This window comes from Euprymna scolopes, chromosome 29 (assembly GCF_053919585.1).
Source record: "Euprymna scolopes isolate OS-2025 chromosome 29, ASM5391958v1, whole genome shotgun sequence".
Taxonomy (NCBI): domain Eukaryota; kingdom Metazoa; phylum Mollusca; class Cephalopoda; order Sepiida; family Sepiolidae; genus Euprymna; species Euprymna scolopes.
The window spans coordinates 88634739-88646809 of NC_136510.1; the positions used below are offsets into that span (position 1 = coordinate 88634739).

Here is a 12071-nt window from a genome sequence, read left to right on the forward strand (position 1 = left end):
GCAGCCTCTCTCCCACAGAGAGACGTCGTGAGCCTGTCTTTGTTTTATCATTATTTCCACGGCAAGTGCTCATCTGAGCTTCAATCTCTTGTCCCCCCTCGCCAATCTTTTACAAGAAATACCCGTCTAGCTGAAACTGTCAATAATTTTCCTCACTCTTTATCTGTGCTTAAATCAAAACGTAGATTCCATGAGCAGAGCTTCTTTCTCAGAAGTGCACGACTGTGGAACTCTCTTCCGTTTGCCTGTTTCCCACCTGACTACAACTTGGATGTCTTCAAGTCCAACATGAACAAATTCCTGACAAACCGCCCTCTTAAGACACTTTATCAAATCTCCAATTAATGATTACTACAATACCATGTCATTGATTACTGTACACGCAATAACCTTTATCCCTGAGTAGCCTCTGGGCCTTGATAAGTGGTGACCTCCATGTAAAAAAAAAAAAATTATATACATAACTTACGATTATAAATCCAGTATGGTGACATAAGATGGTTTCCACACATGCGTTTTGCATTCAATTATCAGAGGGAGGGGAGGTGGCTATAAGCACCACAATAAATGTTTCTTCTTTTATATATTAATGTTTTTGCAGATTTTAAATACCTTCATTTTTTTTTTTCTTCTCAAAATCCTTTTTTATCCCATATAAAAAAAGTCCCTCCAACTGTTTTTAGGGAACAGATTTGTCTCTGAGGAGTTGTTTAGTAATTTTTCACTATTTAACAAAGCATATGCAACAAAAAAAGAAAAAAAAAAAGGAATGAATCAAAACTTATTAGTATGAATTAAATATATTATCTGGTTTAGAAAAAATTGAAACGTTAAGAAAACAAACAAAAAAAAAATGAATAAAAACTTATTACTGTGAATCAAATACTTTTTTCTGGTTTAGAAAATTTGAAACCTTCAGGAAAAGAAAGCCCAAAATAAAACAAACAACTCACCGAGTGCTTTTAATTGTCCTGTTGTAAAAGCTGTACCGAACATGTTTGTCGCCTTGCACTGGTACATTCCATTATCAGACTCTTGGATGTTTAAGATGATGAGGACATTGTTCATAATGATTAGTTTCCCTGGTTTGGGCTTTAATAATTCAGAATTCTTGTACCAATAATATGTCGGTGAGGGCTTGCCCGACGCTTCACATCTCCAGGTTAACTGCGTTCCGATGTCAACCAGTTGGTCTTGGAGTGGCAAATGAAACTTGGGCCGAGCTGGAAAAGAAAAATAAATGGTCATTCAGATAGTAAACTTAGTAGAGTGCATACCTCTTTCAACTAAAAGAAATTAAATAAGGCATGACACAGAGTGTTAGGAAGTGATTACTAAAGGTGCATAAAGCCAATCAGAAATAGGATTGTTAATCAGCTGAGAATGATCGAGAGGGTGAGTGATTTACACTTATCAGGCAACAGAGCACGGATGCAAATCCAAGCCATGTGTGAAATGACATCACAGTAGGGAAAATGGCTTTTAGCAGACAAAACTGCAACAAACATAAGCAAAGGTGAATTCTTGCGACTAAAGATTTTGAACACACTTCCTTCCTGGCTTGTCCAATCAGAAGCCAGCTCTCAGCTACGTGCCCGAGTTTATAAAAAGTTAAACTGGCAACACTTTCTCCCTAGATCTTGGACTGACAACTACTCCACGTGGAACAGACTTGTGCCTCACCCCAACTTCTCTCTTGGGAATCAACAAACCAACACCCGGCCTACGGTCTCGGAGTTTGACTATGACGGAATACAACATGGCTATCTCCACATGCGATACACACACAAGCTCATCCTACAATCCATCCATGCCCCTTCATAGTCTTGTACCCCTGGAGGGGCATAGGCCATCCACAACTTTATAAACGCTTTTGTAGTGAGGAGTTCTTTTTTCGGGGTGAGGGTGCTCGCCCCACGCCCAACCTTCCCAGAAGGTACATACAGCACCTAGCCTTCCCAAATGGTACTGGCCAGACTCAACATAGCTTAACTTCGGTGATCTGGTGAGAACCGGTGTGCCAACGTGACTGTGCCGTACTCATCCTACAGTACTGTCCCTAATTATTTGTGATGCACATTTCCACTACTACTGTGGGCACAAACCAAACATGAACTCTTCTCTCTTTCAACAGGCTTGTATAATCATCAACGTCTCTGCACAAAAACTCTTAACGACTAACCCGTTTCCTAAAACAAGCTGTTCATTAAATGTTAGAATGAGACTCCTTTTTCTCCTCTTCTTTATTCGACAGACAATAAAATAGAATGTATGCACAAACCGAAGAGCATGTTTGAAACGACAGAGGCCAGGGAGAAAGCGGATGATCACGTTAGAGATGTGGGTGACGTCACAGCCGTAACGAGAATTCATGTGCGGCGGGAGAATGAGGAATAAAGGTCTTTTCTTAAAACCTGAACCAGGACTAAGTTCTTTTCTCTTTCCTATTCTTTGTCTCCTTTGTGACTGAGTCTACAACATGTTGGGTCCCGAATGTCTACATGTTAACACGTATAACATTACAATCAGTCGCCGATACGGAAAGAAAATTTTTTAGGATTTTCAATCCAAAGTCAATAAATGTGATCACTTATCTTTTTTAACAGTGTTGTTACATTTTAACACCTGTACCCAACACGTGTCTGAGACAGTTGTGAGGAAACAAACAAAAAGGAGAAATTTGACTCCTCTTTTTTCATCATCATCAGGATGGGCTCCTTGCCTGGGCCAATGTGACTCTTCCTTTCCAGAGTTTCCTGTCTTTCATCAGCTGCCTCAGACCTTCCGGTTCACAGTTGGCATCGTTTGCTATTTGCTGAATGTACGTGGATCTAGGTTGCCTTTACTTGCATCACTCACCAATTCATGCTTGCTTCTAAGACAGTCACCGGCAAATTGTAGGCGTCTCTCCCCGATTGTATTAGATATGGCAGGTAGGTAACCATTAAGTTGCTGCTTCGTGGGATTATTTTGCCAAGATATATTTAATACTGAATTTATTTTTATGAATAAGTGGATCAATAACTGCTTTTTCAGTTGAAATTTATTCATTTTGCTTTCCAAAATAGTGTATTACATCTCGTTTTACAAGTTTCAGTTCATCTGGTGTGCCATGTTTACAAGATCCTGCCATCTCGACATGAGCTTAAAAGTCTCTCATCGCCAATCACGGGGCCACACGTCCATTTCACACCAGCACGCACTTTTTCTCCTAGTCTTTGCAGTTTTTCTTTCTTTTCCTTCTCTTCCTCTACTATGACATCACATCGCACACTGGCTTGGTCATTTGCCTACGTGTCATGCATAGTGATGGGACGATTCTATTATTTCTCCCGATTCCGATACAATTACAGATTCTGCATTAAATTAACGATATGTTAATCACGTTGATACACCGGTTCCTGTTAGATCACCAAAGTTAAGCAATGTTGAGCCTGATCAGTACTAAAATGGGTGACAATTTGGGAATCCCAGGTGCTGTATGTGTTCTCCATGTAAACTGGAACCTCCTTCACTCGCCCCAATGCACTGAGTAACAATCTGTCTCGTAACGTCACCTGTTTAGCGTTTGAACAGCCAAAGCTCTCCTCCCACACCTCCAAGCGACCTGCTTTATATTACATTTATCCACGTGAATCTCGCAAGATTACACGAGACCGTTTCTGTTAAATATCACAGATGCCATCTTGCTTTTTAATTTTCCTGTCCAACACGCATGACAAGCAGACACGTGGGCGCTTCACAGGTAGGTCATGCGTATGTCCGTTTCTATTTTTCCCCCACACTCCACATCTCAGCATTGTGTCCAATCGTCTAGAACTTTTTCTTGCCACTGGACTCAAGCAGTGCCAATTTAGGGGAGATGTGGTCGGAGATTGCATAACCTTCCCTCAAAATTAAACACGCAACGACACATACAGAGAGTATCCATTGTCTCGAGACTGAATGGAGGCATTAAAGAGTGAGCTTAATTACCGATTCTGACTCTCTATGAATTTCTAAATATTTAAATATAAAGTTATTTTTTCCCGATTACCATAAAAACACATGTTAAATGTGCATATGTTTCTAAAACATAAAAACACTTGGGGGGGGGGGGAGTTGAGGTCTATAGATTTTGGTGTTTTAAAATCAATAAATATTCATTATCTTATTATTACCACCAGCAGCGGAAGATTTTGTTTTAAACAAACTCAAATAAAATGGATAATTAAAGAAATCGATTTCGTCATCGCAAAATAGGTACAAATTTTTCTTATTCCGATACCAATACTCCCAAAAGTTCTGATTTTTTTTTTTTGATTCCTCAATTCCGATTAATCGTCTCACCATTGGTCATGGGGCTGCTGCTAACATGCGTCAGCGACTATTATCTATAATATAAATCTCACGTCTGTTTAAATGTATGTATGTATGAATATATGCTTATGTCTCACAAAAGCTTTCGACAGAGGGGACGGATTCTGACAAGGTCAGTATCATTTTGAAGCTCGGCGTCTCTGACAACAAATATCGAAAAATTGGCCCCCAAAAATTCATTCTTTCACTCTAAACTCGGCCATTTTGTACAAGGAAAGGTCGATTTTTTTGCCAACGTTTTAGCAAGTCATCGTCACCATTGGATTGACTTCGGTTAATTTCAACGTTTTTGACTTCCAGTCGTGTCATCGGCTAAAATGTCAGATTTTCTTTTACTTTCTTTTCCGTCTTCGCGTCACGGATTCGAGCCTGCTATCTCTTAAAAAAACAAAAAACAAAACACCTCTCTTCACCCTAACTGATTCCCTCCCCACACTACTACCATTTTTTTTTAATACCTTTCTCCACATTCACCACAGGTTCAAACTTGCCTGCCACCTTTTTTTTTTTTTTTCTCAACACACACCTCCAAACACCCGGGCAACGCCAAGCACCCAGACTAGGGGTAGTTTCTAGTTTGGCAGGTAGTTTCTAATTTGGCAGGTTGTTGCTCAGAGTAAAGTAAGATACATTTAGCAGTGATGACCTTGACACAGCTAAGATGTGGACATTAGCATTTCAAGGGTGGAACGATAAAATTGTCACCCTAGAAAAGATGACATGATTCCATTTCCATTTGATGAAAACCAGTTTTCTTTTTTGTTGAAGACCATCTACTAGTTGGACAAGAGTGATGTTTGAAAGTGACAATGTTCAACGAGCAAGATCGGAGATGCGCCACTGAACAACTCATGCTCTCTACCAATCCAAGTTATGACAACAGGACCATTGCCAGCACTCTCAAAAGGCCTTGCTGGATTGCCACAAATAACTGGGATGTGCCCAGGGTGATCAAAACAAAGTTTCTGGCCACGGTTATGGTCTTTGGTGTGGTTTCAAGTGAGGGCAACATCATGCCACCTCACATTTTCAAAGTAGGCTTTAAAGTCAACACCAAAGTGTACTTAAATATGCTGAAAAATGTGGTGATCCCCCAGTGCAATTAGGTGACCACTGGCAGACCTTAGGTGTGGTAGTAAGACTCGGCACCAGCCCACAAGTCCAAAGAGACCCCGACTTAGCTTTAGAAGTAGCGCTACGATTTTGTACCCTTTTCTCACAAGCCCCCTTCTCTTCCGATCTGATCCGCTGGACAACTGTTTGATTATAGGTCGAGAACATCAACACGACCTCTCACAGCACCAAAGCCAGCCTTATCACTGCCATCTGCAGAGTATTCATAAAGATCCTGCTGGTGCTTGTGGAAAAGGCATGCTCCCAGTTCCGGACCCGTATCGCGGTGGTGATTGAGGCTGAAGATGCTTACATTGAATAGACGTCATCTCTACTACATAATCAAGTTACTTGAATGGATTTTTTCAATAAAAGTCTTAAAATAAAGCTGTAGTGTTGTTGGGCGACAACTTTATCGTTCCACCCTCTAGAATAGGTGCAAACTTTTGATAAACCGATTTCTTGGTAGACACATCCTAGATATTGACAAGATATTAAGTGAATTATTTTAATTCAAATTGTCAAAGATGTTTGTTCAGCATACAGTGCAAATATCCAACAAAACCCAAAATGCATTCTGAAATTGCTGGGTAATAAACTTACCTTGGATGTTAAGATTGAAGTCTTTGGAATCGCCCTGATTTGCTGAACTGCTGACATGGCAAGTATACACACCCGAGTCTTTCAACTGGACATTAGGGATTTGAAGAACTCTGTTGTAATCAGAAAGTTTTGTGCCTTCGGGCATAGGTTTGTCTTTTCGTGACCATCTGTAACTTAACTGAGCTCTGAAAGACAAAATCATGTTTAATTATAATTATCAAACCCCTTTAAAAATAATATTTATGCATATTTTATGACTAGGCAATGCCTGATGGTCCGCTAGTGTATATATATATATATATATATATTGCAAGCAAAAAGAAAACCTTTTAGGACTTAATTTAGTCTCTATGTAATTTTTCCCCCGGTTTATTTTTCGCTTTTTTTCTCCTCCGCCATATTCATGACTTTTTTTTTTTTTTAATCGTATTTTCCTCGATTTAGCTCTGTTGAGCAAAGAATGAAACCTGGTTAGCTAACCTTTTTCATTTTTTTGTTTTGAAATCATTATGTTGATTGGTCTGTATTTAGCCATTATTAAATTCTGTACCCTCCAAAAATTTTCATTATATATATATATATATATATATATATTCTTTCAATTTCTTTATTTTTTGTTTCAGTTGGGGCACTTATTGGATGTTAGACATTCACCTAGCTATCTTACACATTCCAACCAAGAGATCTTTCTAAGATTCTGGCTATCCCTTTAAGTGCAATTGGTTGAATCTTTCTTGCGCTTGGTTCACCTGATATATTTGCCAAGCAGTCTTTAAAATTCTTTTTCATGAGTTCAGTTGTTCCTATAATTACAGGAATGATGGACAATCTTCCTAAGATTCCAGTTTCATTCATGTCAGACACAAGACCTTTAGACCTTGGTATTTCGTTATCTATTCCCTCTTAGGTATGTTTGCCCCAACATCATTGGAGGCACTAACTTCTAAGGTTGTTCTTTTTTCTTTTTGTCCAACATAACTGTCAGGTTTAATAAATAAGTTTTTTTTAGGTACATAGCTGTATAAATTGCATAGTCATAGTGGATGGTGTATGACTTATCACCAACTGTTCTTTCTGGTAAACATGTTCCCAGAACTTATCACTGCATTTGACATTCAACCCATTTTTGCATTCATGGTTCATACAGATTTTCAAGGACTTGCCCATATTTTTGGCACTTAAAACATCTCAGAGCGGTTGGTATAGATAGTTCCACTTTTTCAATTGTATACCCAATTTTAACCTCTTTCGGAATTTTAGGGGTATTGAATGTTAATATGTACGTTGTTGTAGGTATGGATTGACTGTTCCTTTTTATATTGATTTGGACATGATCAATCACTCCCTGTTTTCTTCGGGCATTTTTGATTTCGTCCGATATAGCTAAGGTTAGTTCATGGCTTCTTATGACGTCTTTGGAGGTATTTAATCTTTTGTGGGCAGAAGTTTTGCATTTATGAATATGGAATTTTTCGATTCCTAGGAGGTTCTTTGCGTCTTTGTAGTTGTCTACTGTAACCAGTAGGTTGCCATTTTTCATTTTTTTTACCGCTTTAGGGTTGCTATTTTGAGTTAGTATTTTTTCAATTAGGAATGGAGATAGATCGCTGACCTTTTCTCCTTCCAGGGTTTCAATTACTATGAATCTTGGGAAGTTTTCTCTATCAATAGGTTCAAATTCTTGCTCACTGTCTGAGCTGGTAACATCTGAAACGTCAGAGTGGGTTCTTTTCGTTTTTCTGGGGTTTTTAATTATTAGATCCATTGATTTGTTTTTTCATCTTTCTTGCGCCTCACCCTCCTTGGAGCCCAAATGTGGGAGATGTTAGGAGGGAAACCCATTCGCCCTTTCATCCGAAGGATACAAAAAAGATATATTGAATCAGTTGAGTTTGTGCCATCGCTTCCTGATTCCTCCTTTAGTTTCATTTTCCCAGTTTAAGAGAAACATTGGGAAGGGAACAGTTGTGGTTTTATCTCAGCAATTGATTGATCCTTGCCACCACCTTATAACACATATTTGGTTTGCCTGTGTTTGTAGTAAGAGTAAGAGTTTGTATTATCTTTAAACTTCAATTTTTTTCCTTGTTGATGTTCTAATTAGCACTTGCCAGTGTAAGTGTTAGGGCTTGGCATGACTAGCCGATTGATCAGATCGGGTCTCTCTGACCTCCCGTCTAGTCGAGGTAAAGGCCGAAGTGATGTGTTGCAGGGCGAAAACTTTTTTATTTCCCTAGTCATGGGCTGCTCAACCACCAGGATCCCGTCCCAAGACATGGTAGTAACGATAAAACAAAGACAAGCTCACAACGTCTCTTCTGTGGGAGAGAGGCCGCAGGGAAGAGAAAAGGGCATTCCCCACTAAGCTATGAAGTCTATTTTGTACTCTGTCAAGGCAGGATAGGCTGTTTTTAGCAGCTTCTGTCCAGATGTGGCAGCAGTACTCCATCCTTGGATGTACTTGGCTTTTATACAGATAGAGAATTGCATCGGGGTGAGATAGCTTCTGGAGCGGTAGAAGGATCCTACCATTTTCCCAGCGATCTTGGCAACTAACTTGATGTACGTATTCCATTTCAGGTCAGGGGTAAAGGTCAAGCCTAGAAGCTTATCAAAACATGGAGCTTCCCCTAGACGAGAGCCACCCATATCAATTGATGCCAGATGGGGATCAGAGCGTTGATGATGTAAAGATAGGAGCTTGGTTTTAGATGCATTAAAAGTAACCAGTCACCTCTCCCCCCACTGTATCACATGTTCAAGATCAGAGGAGAGAGAATCTGAGAGAACTTTGTCATTTATGGCCTTTGATGTGTTGCCATAAATGGTTGTGTCGTCAGCATAGATGTCAACGAATGATTTATGTGTTTTGGGAGATCATTGATGTATATCAGGAAGAGAGTTGGGCCTAGGATGGACCCCTGAGGGACTCCAGCATTAATATTGATGGCCTCTGATTTCTGCCCATCAACTACTACTCTTATGAGCCTATCGGAGAGAAATGATTTTATGATCAAGAAAACATTTCCAGTTATACCGTAGCTGGAAATCTTGTGAAGTAGGCCCTTATGCCATACCTTATCGAAGGCCTTTGATATGTCAAGAGCAATTGCCCTAGAGAGGAAGCCTTTGTCAATAGATTCACTAATCCTGAGATATAACAGTTAGCACATCTGCTGTAGATCTGGCAGAACGGAAACCATATTGCATGTCACTAAGAAGGTTATTTCTGCTGAGGTGGTTGACTACTTCTTTAATATGGATTCCAGGAGCTTACTCATGACATACAGGAGACTTATTGGTCTGTACTGAGAGGGAGAGGACTTATTAGCCGAGTTCTTAAATACAGGGCATACTGATAAGGTTTTCCAGGGTATTGGGAAGCACTTCTCTTTAAGGCAACGCTTAAAGAGTTTTGTAAGTATGGGAGCAAGTTCTAGTTGAAGTTTTTTCAGCACAATGATTGGAATGCCGTCAGGGCCAGTTGCTTTACTGGAATCAAGGTTCTTGATTGGCTTGGCGACATCACACACAGATATTTGTATGTTGCAGAGCGTGTTGTCCGTTATAGGAAGAAATACGGAGAATTGATGGCCTTCAGCGCATAGGGTAGAATTAGCTGCAAAGTTCTTGACAAATAGTTTGGCCTTGTCTGATGCTCACAAGATGACCTCAGGTCCATTGATGATGGTTGGGATAGAACACACGCTTCTCTTCAGGATCCTGTTTGCTATTTGCTAAAACTGGTGGGAACCAAGCCGCTACTCAGCTACTTTGGATTTAACGGACTGAGCATATATAACTCTATTGCATTTTTTATTACTCTTTTACAGTGGTTGCTGGACGTCCTGAAGGCAGCTTTAGTCTCAGTGCATCTATTACGTTGGTAGCTATGGAAAAAGTGATTTGTGCGCGATGGCAGCAGCACATTCTGGGGAGGACCATGCTCGTTGTTTGTTTGTTTACGAACAAGTGATTTGAGCACTATAAAGGTGGTGGTGGGTGTCTATTTAAATAGACATTCCGACGAGTTATTTACGGGCGTCGATTCCATGGTCGAGTGGGAGAACTGCCGACTGTCAACACGACTGTTCTAGGTTCAATCCTTGGCTTGGGAGAGATGCTAGTCTAGCGGCACTGATGAGTTGTGATACGAAACAGGACTGTATGTCGATGACTACAAATATTTATATATAAAGTTATGAACAGTACATAGGGCCCAAGCAAAGATGGGCTGAACTGCTAGTGATATAATAAACCAATAAAACTTAACAGGAAAAGTCATTTTCATTTATCTCTTTATTTCATGAAGTAGTCTTAAAGGTCAAACAATTATTTACATGAAGTTCTCCAATGCAGATCAAAACTGCTCAACTATTTACAGGTTTCATTTGTTTTGTGTTTAGTACCAACCATGTATAATTTCAAAGCACTTTCATCCATTTTGCTCAAAACAAATGCCTTTTTACATACAACATGGCTGTTAACAGTCATATTTCCATCCCTGACCCACTTATATTTGACCAATCAAGTGTGATCAAATGTTATTTTCATTATTGTAGACTGCACTATGCTGTGTTCATTTTACTTTTAAATTTAAGATTTATGTCCCTTTATTACAAAACTACCTAATGTTATTATATGGAAATCAGCAGGTAGTTTCATAATAAAGGGACATAACTATTGTATCCACAATAATATGATGCAATTTCAGAACAGAATATTTTGATTATATTTTCAATATTTCAAAAATATTTTAAAAATGGTATTTTTATTAATTTAATAGTATTTATTTTAATTTTAATATTTCGACAAATTTTTACTGGGCATAAATACAATTTTCAAGGCTTTTTTTAAGACATTAAGATATTTTCAAGACATTTTTCAAATTTTCAAGGATGTTTTAAAATAAGGCCTTTTCAAGGTCAAAATAAAAAAAAAAAATCGAGGAGTTTTCAAGCCTGTTTGAACCCTGCACTTTTACATTCAACCCATTTTTTAAAATAATCTAATTACATATGTCTTATAAGAACACAAATTGACAAAAATATTTAGAATAATGACTATTCCTACTTACGTCCCATATGCAAAACACTCTAAACTGATTGTCTGCCCTTCCAAAGGTTGTCCGGGAAAAACTGCTGGAAATTCATTTTGAATATTTGGAGCGATATTTCCAATACCTCAAAAGGAAAAAAAAAAAAAACAATCAAAAAACAAATGAAATTTAAAAATCAAAATTATTTTTTATATAATGCTTTGAATTAAAGTTTAAAATGCAAAAGTTAAGTATCATAATTCAATTGTGCTTTAAACAGAAACAATCATTTCAAATGCACTCCCCAGTCATATCAAAGAACCTACTGTCGATTTTATATACAAGGCCTTTCTGCTTCAGCAGTTATAAAACTTCTCAAATGTTCTTGTGATGTTGGGCTGTGTAAGGTGTTAACTTTGGTCAAAATCGTCTGTTCCTTCTTTTAGCGGATTATTTCGATTATAGATACTTATCGAAAGCATTCTGATAAAAAACCTACCTACATAAGAAAACTGCCAGGCACAAAGTTTATTCACATTCATGTGGAATTTCAGAAACATCGACCCAGCCATTTAGGAGTCCATATACAAAATTCCTTTTATATAATAGTATATAGAAATATCATGACGAACGGACATTATCTGCTTTCCCTTCCACTAAAATAAAGGACGTCATTCCTGGGAAGAATATCTTATGACAGCAGAAATGATACATTACCTCTCTCCCACATTAAAAAATATTCTAATTAAACTGAATCTATTTTGTCCTGTTAAACATATACAGGGGCTGCATTGTAAAATATCAGTTAAAAAAAAGCTGATCTTGCTAATTGGGTGATCTTTTAAACCAACGCATTTCAGGTGAAAATATCACGTACTTATGTATCATAGCGAAATTAGTATAAACTAGCAAGCTGCCTGGCATTGCCCAGTTGTAAAATAGGCATAAATATTATATT

The 12071-nt window shown here is 38.4% G+C and overlaps 1 protein-coding gene across 1 annotated transcript in view; it reads right to left on the reverse strand.

Annotated features, from left to right (window-relative positions):
* The window catches only part of LOC145252781 (contactin-like), a 139184-nt gene that overhangs the window by 48424 nt on the left and 78689 nt on the right, over positions 1 to 12071 (reverse strand). Inside the window, exons 10-12 of the mRNA XM_080112714.1 lie at positions 11153 to 11258; positions 6076 to 6260; positions 954 to 1223 (exon numbers count right to left, since the gene is read on the reverse strand). Coding sequence (XP_079968840.1) covers positions 954 to 1223; positions 6076 to 6260; positions 11153 to 11258 — 561 coding nt within the window. The remainder of the gene's footprint in view (positions 1 to 953; positions 1224 to 6075; positions 6261 to 11152; positions 11259 to 12071) is intronic.